The 14,673-nt window shown below is 36.0% G+C and overlaps 2 protein-coding genes across 2 annotated transcripts; one reads left to right on the top strand and one right to left on the bottom strand.

Moving 5' to 3' along the window:
* Window positions 1-137: 137 nt before the first annotated feature.
* LOC106366741 lies at window positions 138-1,841 on the top strand. Its single transcript, XM_013806403.3, has 4 exons — window positions 138-291; window positions 502-630; window positions 728-1,000; window positions 1,072-1,841. Exons 2-4 carry the CDS (start codon window positions 508-510, stop codon window positions 1,714-1,716), a joined length of 1,041 nt encoding a protein of 346 aa, XP_013661857.2. The 5' UTR covers window positions 138-291; window positions 502-507; the 3' UTR covers window positions 1,717-1,841.
* LOC106366739 (replication protein A 70 kDa DNA-binding subunit C) lies at window positions 1,829-4,482 on the bottom strand. Its single transcript, XM_022692780.2, has 2 exons — window positions 4,120-4,482; window positions 1,829-4,045 (listed from the first exon to the last, which is right to left on the bottom strand). Exons 1-2 carry the CDS (start codon window positions 4,410-4,412, stop codon window positions 2,005-2,007), a joined length of 2,334 nt encoding a protein of 777 aa, XP_022548501.2. The 5' UTR covers window positions 4,413-4,482; the 3' UTR covers window positions 1,829-2,004.
* Window positions 4,483-14,673: the final 10,191 nt, after the last annotated feature.

Genomic DNA, 14,673 nt, shown 5'->3' with positions numbered 1-14,673 from the left:
ATTAGAGTTGGACATCTCTTTATATATTAGACACTCTTTGTCTAATTATCCAATGTGGGACTTGGATTGACATCTCTCTCAGCCCATTACCAAACATGCAAAATAGTCACGCTTGATCACCAAAATAGTTAAACCGGTGATCACCGGTTCTATTAAAAAGGAACAGTTATACGGTTCAACGACCCAACCGGTAACAATAATACAAACTCCTATACACGTCCGTGTTCACCACACGTTTTATCAAAAGCTCTGTAACATTCTTCCCGGCGAGAACAATCGAAATATTCTCAGGTGAGTTTCTCGATTCGATTCCGTGCTTTATCATCGTTCCGTTCTCGATTCCTATTACATATGAATGATTTCTAGGGTTGATAATAAAATCGATCATAGTGGGTTTTAATATCGTGTGAATTGAATATTTGGGTATTTCAATTTGTGGAGCTTCGCATCCTGGATTTGTTTGTTTCTTATCGAAATCAATTTGAATTTCAATTTTCTCAGGCTACAATGGATAATGAATCATCTAAGTGTCCCTTTGTTGCTGAAAGCATTATCCAGAAATGCCCTTTCCTCAGAAACATCAACAAGCCTACCAGTTTCTCCCTCTCCTCCTTGAATTTTCAACTTCCTGTAACTATTATCTTACCCTTTAAACATGAAAAAGTTTTATAATCTATTTTTTTTATTGAATGGGGGATGTAAAGTTTTTATCTTGATTTTGATTCAGGTGGTGCAAGGAGATAGTAAAGGTCCTATTTTTGAAGATGGTCCTGGATTTGATACTGCGTTTAAGCTCTTCCATGGCAAAGACGGTATTGTGCCGCTTTCTGGACATTCTAGTTTCAGAGATGATCTTGAAGACGAGACACCGCAGTTCAATCCTCTTGCGGGGAAGGTTGCTACGATAAGCCTATCAGCTTTTGGTCCTGGAGGACCTTTTAGCTTTGGTCCCTTTTCAGACAAGTATAAGAAACAGCAGAAGAAACCCAACAAACAAGAGGTAAGATTGTATACAAAGACTTTACTATGGAGATCAGTAACTTATTCAGTTTTTGCTTTGTTTATTTGCAGTCTGGGGACTCATCGAAACACGAGGCAGTTGGTGACGAGTGGCTAAAAACAGGGAACTGTCCAATAGCGAAATCTTACAGAGCTGCAAGTAAAGTCATGCCTCTTGTGGCTAAAGCATTACAGCCACCATCTGGAATGAAATTTAAATGTCCTGCTCCTATAGTAGCTGCGAGAGCTGCGCTTTCCAAGACCCCTTTGGTTAAAAGCCTTCGCCCTCAGCCTTTACCTGAAAAGATGCTTGCGATAGCTCTCATGGGGATGGCTGCAAACGTGCCTCTCGGTGTTTGGAGAGAACACACCATCAAGTTTTCGCCTTCGTGGTTTGTGGCGGTCCATGCTGCAGTGCCTTTCATAGCTATGCTCAGGAAGTCTGTGCTGATGCCTAAAGCAGCCATGGCTTTGACCATTGGAGCTTCCATCTTGGGACAGGTGATTGGGTCAAGAGCTGAACGTTACCGTCTCAGAGCGGTGGCTGCGAGTACAGTTGCTGAAACGTCTACTGTTACTGCGGGTGATGGATACAGCCAGGTTTCTGATGATTCAGGGTTTGGTAAAGGACATTGTGGTGCAGGGGAAGGAGTGAAGGAGGTTTATTACAATGTGAATGTTGGTGAATCTGCTAAATCAACTGGACTCTGCTATTGATATATGTTCTTATCAAAACTACTATGTGATGATTGGATGTTTTATGTGTTGGGAAGTTTTGTAATTGTGTAAATCAGAACAAAGGTGTCGTTTTAAAGTGCAAATAAAGAGCAATTGGAATCTGATTTTGATCATATAACTTTAGCTTATTTAACGGTGAAGAGATTTATACAAAGCACCAAGAAAAAGAAAACTAAAGTGAACGTGAAACGGTCAAAACAGCCTCTGACCTGAGTATCCAAATGTATAAAGATAATGATGGAGATGTGATATAGTTACTAAAGTCTTTCAGTAGCTACTGCCAACATGTTGCCTTGGCATGCCTCTTCCTGTGTTTCTCCCCTGTGTGCTCATCACATAGTGTTGTCCTTGTGGCTCACTCATAAAGCTTGGGCAGTTAGCAAAAACATGACCATTGCTCCCACATGCGCCACACAAAATCATACCGGAGTTAAATGCACTAGACCTGTAGCTGGAACTCTCTGGGTTCATAGTTTCCGTTCTGAGTTTATGTATTTCCTCTAGGAGGGACCTGGTATCTTGAGAGTAGTCCAGCTTCTCAGCTTTCACAACTGTTGCTTTCACACGTTGTTCATCACCATAAGTTTCTTCTTTAACCTTCAGCTTGAAAATGTACTTGGTGAAAGCAGCCTTGCGGATGATGTCTTCAAATTTCTCCTCATCCTGTTCCTCATACTTCAGATAATACAAATCTTTCGCAGGCATTCCCATTATCTCCTCACCAGCTTCCTGAAACGCAGTGCCCCAGGTTACGCCTGTATGATCCTGTAACTGTAGCTGCAATATATACCTATAGTCACATTCATCCACGCATTTGTCACATCTCTCGCACCGCCAAGTCCCATCTCCGTTATTAGTCACCTTTTTGCTGCATGGACGATCTCCATTCATGCTGGGACAAGCTGTGTAGCAGAAATTGTCAACCTTCATGAATGAAATGGTGGCAGTGACTGTGATCCAGTCTGGCTTCTCTGAGGTCCCTAGATTCTCTTCCTTGATTTGAGTGATCACCTTGCGAATCTCTTGTCTGCCAACGCCGGAAGACACTCTAGATATCGAGATACAAGGAGCATTACGTCCTTCTCTCTCGTACCACTCCCTCACTTCTCTAGCTTCAGGGAAGTCTGGCTCTACGTAGAGTTGACTTGATCCAATGGTGCTCACTTGTTTCCCGTTAAACTCACTGACCCTCCCCGCCTTCACAGCAAGAACCGGGAATGCACCAGAGTCACAAAGACTTTGCAGTCTCTGTCCTTCTACGTTGCAGAAGTTACCCCACATAGTTACTTCCACGCTTCTCCCTGAGATATCCATCAACCGAAGTGCCTTCTTCTGCACCTCAGTTCCGCTCTTCCGCATGATTAAACCAGTCGGACTGATGGACAACACAATTCCAATAAGATCAACGATACTATTGCTCTCCATGTTCTCAACATCACTTATGTAACAGAAACGGAATCTATTCCGCGGAATGGCCGCATCATCCTCATAGCATTGCTCAACAGTTGACCCATTCTCTAACTGTATTTCATAGTCATTAGGGAGATGATTATACTCTCTCCGAGCAGGCTTCAAAGTTCCCTTTGAGATCAGATAAACGTTACCAACAACAATCACGTCAAAGAACTTATCAACCATCTCGTTGAAACAAGTAACACGAATCTCCCCACCGTCAGCATCAAGGAGATCAAAACTGAATAACTTCCCATCCCCATGAGTCTTATTATAAGTCTTAAGCTCTCCTTTACTCGTGACCCTAGCCTTAATAGTCCACCGACCCTGGTAAGGGTTAAGAGCAGCGATGGGAATTATCATTGGAGTAGCTTGGTTCCTAGCCACTGGACTCCTGTTAGCATACATAGATGGTGGCTGAGGCTGAACCGGTGGACGAGAATAATAAGCCTGCTCCTGCCTAGAGCTTCCGTAACCTGCATTTGAGCTGCTCACGTAACCAGAAACAAAGGGTTGTCTTTGAGCAAATTGAGCTTGAGATGAATTGGCTACACTCCTTGTAGCCTGTTGCTGGTTATAACTAGTAGCAAAGGATGGTCTTTGAACAACTTGAGCTTGAGATGAATTGGCTACACTATTGACTTCAGTCCTTATAGCCTGTTGCTGGTGAAAACCAGTACCAGAACCAAAGGTCTGTCTTTGAACAGCTTGAGGTTGAGCTAAACTGGCTACACCATTGAACTCACTCCTTGTAGCTACACTATTGGTTTGTGCATTAGGTGTCAACAATTGAAGAGGATTCCCAAAGATATTACATTTCTCCGCAATAATCTCTTGTTCGTTAACAATAACAATCCTGCCAACAAGAATACAGCTTTTACATTGATTCGTTTCTACAATCATCAGAATCAGAGCGTTGAAGAATCATACCTTCGATTCCTTACGGGGCTGCAGTTGAATCGAGTGAGTCTAAGAATCGATCCGATTTGAATGCTCCCTTGCTTGACGAGAGCGTTGGAGGTAGCGCTAAGCATGCCTTCTTGCGACTGGATCCCGTCGGACAAGGCGACCTTATACCTCTCCACGCTCAGCTCCTGGTTCCTCCGCACTTGCTGGATCATCTTTATCTCCGTCACTTGCAGGATCGGCGTCATCTCTTTCTCCTCCTTCACTTCTCCGCTCAGCATCTTCGCGATCGCTCCCGCCGTCAGATTCGCCGCCATCGTTTCCGATCGCACTGTAGAGAAAGCGATTTTTAATCTAAGAAAACGAAAGAGTGGTTTTGAATTTGTATTATTTAATTTAGGGATTTAATGAGATTTATGAGAGAGAGGGAGTTTTGAGAGGGAAAGTAGAACGTTTTCGTGAGTTTAGACTATTTACAGTCTGGGTGCAGTACTTCGTTATTATTTAATTTTTGTCACAAAAATAAGGAAAATTTTTAGGGAAAATTGCTAAAAGAGAACAAAAAAACAAGGTTGTTGTCCCTTTAGTATAAAAACAACATAAAGTTGTCTCAATAGTATAATTTTTCTCATAATCCCAAAACTAACCCTATATTTAATCTAATTAAACACAATTTAAAAGTTAATTTGAATTTTAAAAAAAAAGTTAATGGAAAAAAGGTAAAAAACAGTTGAAAGGCAATCGAAAAAAAAAAGAGTATAGATATGCATCATAGAGAACAAGAGTTTGTGAGAAGAATCAAAAGAAAAACTATGGAAAAACCATAGATTGATGAAGAAGAGAAGGAATAATCGTTTTTTTTTAATTTTTTTAAGTAAAATCGACCATAACATGTTTTAGAAAGTTAAAATATTTCTAAGAGATTTTTAGAATATTTTCTTAACTGAAATTTCATTAATTTTCGCAAAAAATCAAGTATTCTTATCCGTAGAAGGCGACTTCTAAAAGTTTAGAAGAATGATAAAAATTCTGAATACACTTTCTACTTTGAGTAGACGTAAGATTACATTGTAGAAAACACATTCCTCGAAATTTAGAATACTTTATAAAAGTAGAAGATGCATTCGGAAGGAAAGTGGATACTTTTACGATTAGTAGAATGTGCATTCCTCTTTTTTAGAAATTTAGTAAATAGTAAAATGAACGTTCTAAAAGAAGTAGATGAACGTGCTTATTTTAGAAATCGTTTTCTACTATACCATTTTTCATAGAAGACGCATTCTACTTTTAGTAGAACGTATTTTAAAAATCTTATTTACCAAGTTTTTGAGCAAAAGAAAATTACCAGCTTGTGTATATGGATGTTTTATTAATTGTTTATATTTTTAATAATTTTTTTGATTCATAAAATTATTTATTTCATTAGTTTTCAGAAATACAAAGGGTAAAAAAGAGAAAAACTAGACAAAATTAGTTTTATACTAAAGGGACAACAACCTGATTTTTTTGTTCTCTTTTGGCAATTTTCCCAAATTTTTATGTTTACCATTTTTTCATTTTAACTACCACTAAAAAGACATTTTCATTGAGTGATAAAAGATTCTTATACTTTTGTTATCTATATCCTGTATATGATAAATTATTATTTAAATAAATAAAATATAAAAATATAAAAAATAAAAAAGAAAATAAATAAATAATTAAGTTTTGACTGGACAGTTAAGATCGGTTTGCAAGTTCTGACTGGACAGTTAAGGAACAATAGAACAAGACTGGAAAAATTACCTAAGACTTAGTTTGCTATACTATCCACCTAGATTCTCAGTTCCCTAAAGTTTACGGAAATTTCCAAGAGGTTTTCATATTCCTTTCCTACAAAAAATTACAAGTTTGATAAAATTTCTAAGTTGGACATACCTTAGCCTTATCAGAGATTCGGGTTTGCCTCTTTTTCATTCTCCTTTTCTTCGTGTATTCTGACCTTAGTTTCAATTTTCTTAGTGTTAGTTTTTACGAGAACGAGTTTGTATTTCGTCAAAGGTTTTCGTGAATATCAGTAAGTATTTTTTTCGAAATTTTATTTGGTGTTTAGGAATGGCCACATCAAAGAACTTCGAAAAGTCTGATACTGATTTTCATATGAATTGGTTTTCTAACGACAATATCAAAGTGAGAAAGAGATTTCAACGTCTATGTTTTCTGTTCTCGTTTCTTCGTACTGCTAGTGTTACTAAATTGACCAAGTGCGCTTGTATATCGTTGAAAAGTCTATCAAATGTTTATGAATAGATATTTTGACTCAATGATATATGGTGTTTTATACATCTTGTATATATGCTTTTCAATTGGTTTCCTAGTCCTTTTCGAGTCATTACAAGTCTGGAGTTGTATTGGATGGGAGATGGACCAGCTGGAACAAAAGAGGCAGAAAACAGTGCAATTATGTGATTTTCACGCAGAACAGTCTTGATGATGGTTCCGGATAGCGGAGCAACCTGAGTGACTGTTCTGAGTGCCTGTTCCAGCGGCAGAGATTTTTAAGGAAACTACAACCTATGTCGGGATTTGCCTTAATCTCTCTATTTTCTCTCCCAGTCGCATGTGGCTTTGATATATCTTATTTTTCTGTTTTTCCTTATCATTCTATGCTGTTTTTGAGACAAGGAACCAGACTTGAGCTTTTAGAGATTTGTGATTTGATACTTTGTAAAGGGAGAAGGCTCCATCTCTCTCACCATAGAGAAGAACCCCCTGAACCCTTATTCTATTTTATCTCCACATGTTTTATTCAGTTTCTGTCTCTGTGTTTTCTCTGTTCATGGCTGAGTAGTCAACTTGCTTTGTCTAGGGTGTTTGGGTGATAGATCCGTGAGTTAAACATAGATAAGTGAAACCATTGATCGTCTTCATTCATTATTGTTCTTAATGCTTGCATTAAACTGGCCGCTTAATGTTAGATTGTAGGTTTAACCTGTTCATTAACCGTGTAATAGGTTGCTAGATCTGTTATGAATGAGCATTGCATCCCTAATCAGCAAAAGTAGATATTAGGGTGTTTTGTGAACATATCGGACTTGATCTCTATTGCTTGCTGTCGCGTCTTGATCCAAACGAGAGTTTAGGTATCAAGATCGATCAGCATAGGGAGCAGTACCACGACAGTGGACTGTTCTACTTGAGTGATCCGAGTTCTAGACTTGCTCTTAATTAAACTTGAATAACTGTTTGGCTCACACTTATTTAATACCCGACCAAACCACCCTAGGCTAGCATTTTAATCATCTGAAATCTTTAATTAATCTTATTGCTTGTTTCTCACGAAACCCTCAAATCTTAAAACCCCCATATTGTTTTAGCTAAGTATTGATCCCATAAGGATAAAGTGTAACCGTTGGTCTCTGTGGATTCGATCCTAAAGTGCTACATCGACATACCATTCGATTGTGGTAGTGTGCACATTAGATTAATTGGTGTGCGTATACACGTAATATCATTCAACATGGCAGAATTTTGCAAAACTGGATTGTGTTTGTCAGCGTCACCAATCACCCTACACCGGCCCGAAATGTTTTCTATTTTCTTACTTTTGTTTGCCATATCAGTATGTTACATAAACTAGAAAGAGAATATGTATAAGCCGTAAAGATTGAAATCAAAATCTAAAAAATTGTTGAAGTTTTGTTTTTAGTGTGGTTGTTATTTGTGCCAACTCAACGTGTGTTGTGGCAATTAGTGAAAATGGCTTAGTGTTTAGAGTTACGTTTTTAGAGTTTTATTTAGTTTTTCTGATTTAAGGTAGTGTTTAAAGTTAGGGTTTAGGATTCGGGTTTAGAATTTGGTATTTACGGTTTAGAATTTAAAGATTTAGATTTAGGGTTCGGGTTCAGGATTAGGATTTAGAATTAGTGTTTAGGGTTTAGGATTTTGAATTTAGGGTTTAATGTTTAGGATATATGGTTTATGGTTTAGTTTTAGGGTTCATGAATATGATTTAGGGTTTAGAATTTAAAAATTAGGGTTTAAGATTTTTTTTTTTTAACTGGCTTTCATATTGAAATAAAGAAAAAAATACAGAGATTACAAAGAAGAAACAAAACGAAAAAAAAAAAAAAAATACAACTTGAAACTAAAAGGAAAACATGACAACACAATCCGAATATATTCAACCCGAGATGGGGATAACAATGGCTCACAAGTAAGAAGCAAGTAAAATAGGTACGACATACAATGGCGGCTTTTAGATGGTTTGACTACACAGGCAAGTAGCGTTAGCAAACTCCGGGTCTTACATCCTATTCACCAACCAATTGCTGTTAATCCAAAGAGGAGCCGGAGCATCCTGACTTGCTTCCAAACAAGTACTACCACTGACAATTAAGCGCAGGGAAGGTGAGGAGCAACAAACCTGTACGCACTCAACACCAAACGCCGAAAGAACGGGATGAAAAGGAGGCAGCTAGATCAAAGAAACCACGGGACCTGCACTGAAAGGAAAAGGACCAAATCTGCCGCGGTAAATCAAAAGAACCACCACGGCATTGGGATGAGATAGCCCTAATCATGCCGCCACAGAGGTGAAAACCGAGCTCCATGACCACGAACCCGTGAACGCCTCCCATGATACTTCTCTTAGAACAAGAGGGAGTTTCCTTTCTTGATAAAATAGAACAAATGAGACAGAACAAATGCCCAGGAAAATGAAGAACCAAGCCCCGCAAACCCTGAAACCCGGAATGATCAGAACCGGGATACGAGCTTTCCAAACACCATCGCCATGAACCGAAGAGGACAAAGACAGGAGAAGCTTGACCAGACAGCCGACGCCTGAGTACCAGACACCTCCACGCGCTTAAACCATCCTTTAAACTACACGCGCCGCCGGGAGAAAACCCTTGGCACCGCCAAGAAACTTCAAAACCGTCGCGCGTCGAGTGAGCATAGCCCACAACGTCCTACTTGGGCATGAACGGGATTAGCTGTCGCCGAGACACCAAGGCAGAAAGCTAAAACTCCGGATCACCACCCCTCACCGACACAGACCAAAAGAACCAGATCTATGCAGATTGAGCCCACTCCAAGACTCACGCGCCTCCAGAAACGGTAGGGAAATGTCTCACCAAACAGATCTGAAAATCGAGAGAATCAAAACCCTAGCCACCCTAAAACGCCGACTCCGCTCTTAGTCGCGCCTCCACGAACCTCGCCGTCCAACCAAGTTCACCGGTGAAGACAGATCCGGAGAAACGCCATGGTCGTACCCCAAATCCATCATCAGACAACAAATTCAGTGCTTCAGCATATCGGCAAAAGGGTTTAAGATTTAGTATTAATGTTGTTTATTTATTATCGGTTTTAATAAGTATTCATAAATATTCATTATTATGATAACATAAGATTAATCTTAAATATACATGTGGCTTATGAATTACAAGACCAAACCATCATCGTTTAGTAGCCAAAATAAATGGTTTAATATTCTGTTAATTTATGGTTGATGATGAAAATATCTGGCGCTCCACATGCATTTTATTGAAAAATATTTTTCCTTGTAATACATCATTACGATTTTGCAGACCTACCTACAAACAACAGTGTGCCTATCTACGCTATTTGCAAATCGATTTGGGACAAGAGAGTAATTCTGCTTATCTTCCTCTATCCGACTAGCTAATTAACTTATTTTCTGCATGGATTCCTAATAATCATTTTTTTCATGGTTTTCTAGCCAAATTGGCCTAATATATTTCAGTTGAGGAAAAAAAAACGGAAACTAAATGATTCATGAATGATCCACTAAACGTAAGTGTCATAGAAACGAAATAAAAAAGAGGTCATATTTAAGAAAACGAGAAAGCATATTCTTGATTAAAAAAATGTGACATGAATCATGAGTATCCACTAATGAAAAGTATGGTGCTTTTTTCGTAAAAGAACGAAAACTATTGTATTGGAGAAATAACTAGGAAAATTGTCAAAAATACCATATTATAGTACCATTTTTTTCATATTTACACTAATTATTTTTACTTTCACTTTTAAGAAAGGATAAAAAACACTTATATCCTTAGGATTAACTAATATAGATTTAGGTTTTAGAGTTGAGGGGTGAGGTAGAGTTTTTTTGGAATGTAAAATTTAGGGTTCCTATAAATATATAAATAAATATTTAAAACTATATAAAAAAATAATTAAAAATAGTTTTAAACCTAATTTTCGATTTTCAAAATAAAAATTTGAAAAAACAATTAAAAAATTGAAAAAAATAGTTTTAGTTATCATATACTATAATCAGAATTTAAATTTAATTCAGTTTTGATTTATAAACGAAAATTGAAAATTATGTAAAATATTTTAATGATAATAACAACTCAAAATTATTACTTTTCAAAAATACATTTTACAAAGATTTTAACTAATCTTTTAAATTAGCAATGAACTATTATTATGCATTCATATATATTCAGTTATTCTTTATAAAATGAAAAAATGTATCTTATTTTTATCTATTTATAATCATAATCAATCATGTTAAAATAAAATTATTATATTGAACTAAAAAAGATAAAGTTATAATAAATTGATAAATTTATAAATTTTACTTTTCATAAATATAAAATATTCATGTTAAAAATATAATACGATAACATAACGACTTAACATTAACAAACTATACAATACATGTATAAAATTAAGAATTTTCTATATACAATAAAATATTATCTAAAATGAAAAAAAGTAAAAAATATTGCTAAAACAAAATCCAACTTTGAAAGGCGCGTTAAAATTTAGCATAAATTAAATACAAAATAATTTTTAAATATGTTGTTTCATGAATATATTAATTTGTTTGATAATAAAATGCAAATACAATAAGATAATTAACAAATACATATGATGGATTAAAAAAATAATTAACTATAAAATTATTAAATTATTGTATCTGAAATAGTTATATAAACATTTACATATATGATTAAATTTTAAAAATGTATACTTCTAATGACCTAAAATAAATATCTACCTATATAAAACTAAAAACAAACATCCGTGCGGTTGCGCGGGTCGAGATCTAGTATCATTTATTAAGAAAATATGACATGAATCATGAATATCCACTAATGAAAAGTATGATGGTGATGTCTTTTTCATGAAAGAAAGAAAAGTATTTGTGTTGCACTAGTAATTAACAAAGAATGTACTATATAAGAAAAATGAGAAAGCATCTATTATATTTTTGATGAAATCTTCGAGAATATAAAAGAACTAGCTCTACGCTGCTCTACGCTGCCGGCTTGAAACCCGTAGGAATCTTGGGTGTTAGTGGTTCAAGGTTGGTTTGGTTTTTGTTCTTGTCGGTCGGGTTGATCTTATACAGATCGGAAGAGATCTCTGAAGAAGATTGAGCTCTCCGTGGATGTTATCACCGACAAGAAAAGAGAGTTCAGGTCGTGGGTGGTCCTGATGAAAGCGCGGTGAGTCCGATGACGCTTTTGATGGAGGACCACCGGAGATGAATACAGTTGTTGCGAGTGGTGAAGGCCGGCGAAATGAAGGTCCGGTGAGGGGTTCTGGCGGCGTTTCGAGGCAGAGATGATCAGGTTGAGGCGGTGTGTGACGCGTGTCGATCCGAGGGCGCAGATGCTACCACGTGGCATGCAGCCAGCCTCCTTGATGCGAGTATCCCAGCCGACGTCGGTCGGGGTTATGTGGTTTGGGCCGTGGGCCGTTTAAAGTTTGTAGAGAGTAGCCGGCAGGTTTTTTGGGCTTATGGGCCTTTTGATGTTGTAATTGGGCCTTCGGCCATGTATTATGGGCTTAGCCCGGTTTATTATTAATTAAAAAATCACTTGACGGAAAAAAAAAATAAAAGAACTAGCTAGGTCCGTTGGAAAATAATCTATATGTATCTTTGACATCAGAAGACTGTGAAAGCAATACACTAGGTTGTTTGTCTTGGTATCATTTGCATGCAGACCAAAATATCCCCCTATATATTAAAAGAGAAGTCACTTTAGTGATTTCTGCTGACATGGCATTAATATAGAGCTTCTAAGAAAAATTGTTATAATTCTATTGGTTGATTTTTTCGAATTTTATTTTTCATTTATTTTAATCAATCGCTTATGTAGACAAGCCCAAAACTATTGTCGATTTTGTTAAGCCCATATATAGCTAGGGGATAATAATTATCGATTTAGTTTAGTCTTGGGCAAGATTTACCGGGTCGATGGGTCACTGGATCGACCGGGGGTGAACCGCGGGTTGATAAATCAATTAATTTTATTATATAATAATATATTAGCTATGAAGATAAATATATAAGAACTACAATTTAATATTTTCTAAATGTTTTTTGAAACATAAAATAAATAGTTTGGATACGTATATAATTTATGTTTAAAAAGTATTTAACAAATACTTAACTTTAGTTTTTATATTTTTATTTTCATTTGACATACAAAATATCAAAAAACTGAAAAGGGAAAACCTAACTTTTTTTTTGTCAGCACCTAACATTTTAATTGAAAACTTAGAATATAAAACATAATCTAAAAACTAAAAAAGGAGTAAAATTTATTTATTGGTTCAACCGCTGGTTCAACCGGTATCGGTTTCCGGGTTTTAGTTGTTTTTTTCGTGTTTTTGCGGGTTTCTAAATATTGGGTTTTTGATAAAACCCAAACCGGATTTTTTCTGGGTCACCGAGTTTACCGGTTCATCCGCGGGTCCGGGTCGAGTTTCAAAACACTGTTTAGAACTAAGACAAATATTAAAAACTTTACTTATTATTCAAACAGTAAACTTGTGCATGTTGATATCATATTAAAAATATTTTAATGTTTCTAATTAGGTTGTTTATTTTTAATAACTTACCTTTCTAATATGGATTACTTGCGCAAGTTGAAATCATTAAATATGCAAATAATTTATTGACAATATTTGCTTTTAATAACTTACTTTTCTAATATAGATTACTTGCGCAAGTTGAAATCATTAAATATGCAAATCACTTATTCACAATATGGATTACTTGCGCAAGTTGAAATCATTAAATATTATCGATTTAGTTTACCATTGGACAAGATTTAGAATTAAGAAAAATATTTAAAACTTTTCTTATTATTCAAACGGTAAACTTGCGCATGTTGATATCGTATTTATTACATTGCTTAGACAATATTTTAATGTTTCTAATTAGGTTGTTTGTTTTTAATAACTTACCTTTCTAATACGGATTACTTGCGCAAGTTAAAATCATATCATATGCAAATCATTTTTGACAATACACATTTAATATCTTTCTTTAAACGATTTCATTATTTATTATGCAAAATATTGTGCGTCATTAATATGAAAAATAAATCGACTGTATATATATAGGAGACATCCAAGGTCTTAAAATACAAACATTCTCTTTTCATTCAAAATATTATTCACAAATCTCTCATCTCATACTATTAAAGTATTACGATGATGCTGCTTGTGTGCTAAGAAAAATGTGTTTAGACGCAAAGACTCCTCATCTTTCATCGACTCTGCCACCCATTTTGCCTTGGAAGTTCAATAAACTTGTACAGCCTAATAAAGGACTAACCCGCCAAGGCAATGGACACTCAAAAGAGCTACGTTGTGTCATTGCTGTTATTCGACAGTATGTTTTCTTAGCATATAAATCACCTTTATCTCCTCTATACTTCTATCTGTTAAAATTTTGTTATTACATGACAGTGGCGATCGAACTCCAAAACAGAAGGTGAAACTAAATGTTACAGAGGAGAAACTGTTAAATCTGATGCTGAAGTACAATGGTGGAAAGCCAAGAGCTGAGGTGCGAGAGGCTCAAGCTTTTCTGTCATCCATCTTTTATCAGAGCCTTGTTTCATTTTATATATTTTTATTCTTATTGTAGACAAAACTAAAAAGTGCAGTCCAATTGCAAGACCTATTAGATGCAACAAGAATGTTAGTTTCCCGTACAAGGTAGAACCTTGAATTGAACTCTTTGTGTCTTGTCTCCAAAAAGCATGTCTAGTCTATCTTTTCCATGTGTTGAATACTGGTAACAACAATATGGTCTTCTTTTTTTTATATGTAGACAAGGTCGTGAGAGTGATAGTGATCCAGAAGACCTTGAACATGCTGAGCAGCTTCGCCAAGTTAAAGCAGTTCTTGAAGAGGTTCTTTAGTAGTTTCTCTTTTTTTTGTTGAATATAGTCCGGGAAAAGTATTACATAGCATCATTTAGTAATACTACCTTATATTATTTTTTTTGTTGAATATACTATCTCATAAGTAAGCTAGCATTATGCTTTTTTTATTTAATTCATAAGGTCATTTTCTCACAGCAGAGAACCTTTTGGAATGGTGCAGGGAGGAAATTTCTCAGGGATATACAGGAAGGTTCAACTGAAGCCGCTGAAGTGGGATGGTGAAGGCGAAGAAGAAAGACCTGTAGAGGCCCTTATGATTCTTAAATACGGCGGTATTCTAACTCACGCTGGCAGAAAACAAGTGTTTACATACTCTACCATTTATTTTATCATTGTTATATATATATATATGTTTTCCAAATATGGA

The sequence above is a fragment of the Brassica napus genome, chromosome A9 (genome assembly GCF_020379485.1).
Source record: "Brassica napus cultivar Da-Ae chromosome A9, Da-Ae, whole genome shotgun sequence".
In the NCBI taxonomy this organism is placed as follows: Eukaryota; Viridiplantae; Streptophyta; class Magnoliopsida; order Brassicales; family Brassicaceae; genus Brassica; species Brassica napus.
Note: the sequence above shows the minus strand (reverse complement) of the source record. Positions and strands in the feature narration are given on the sequence as shown.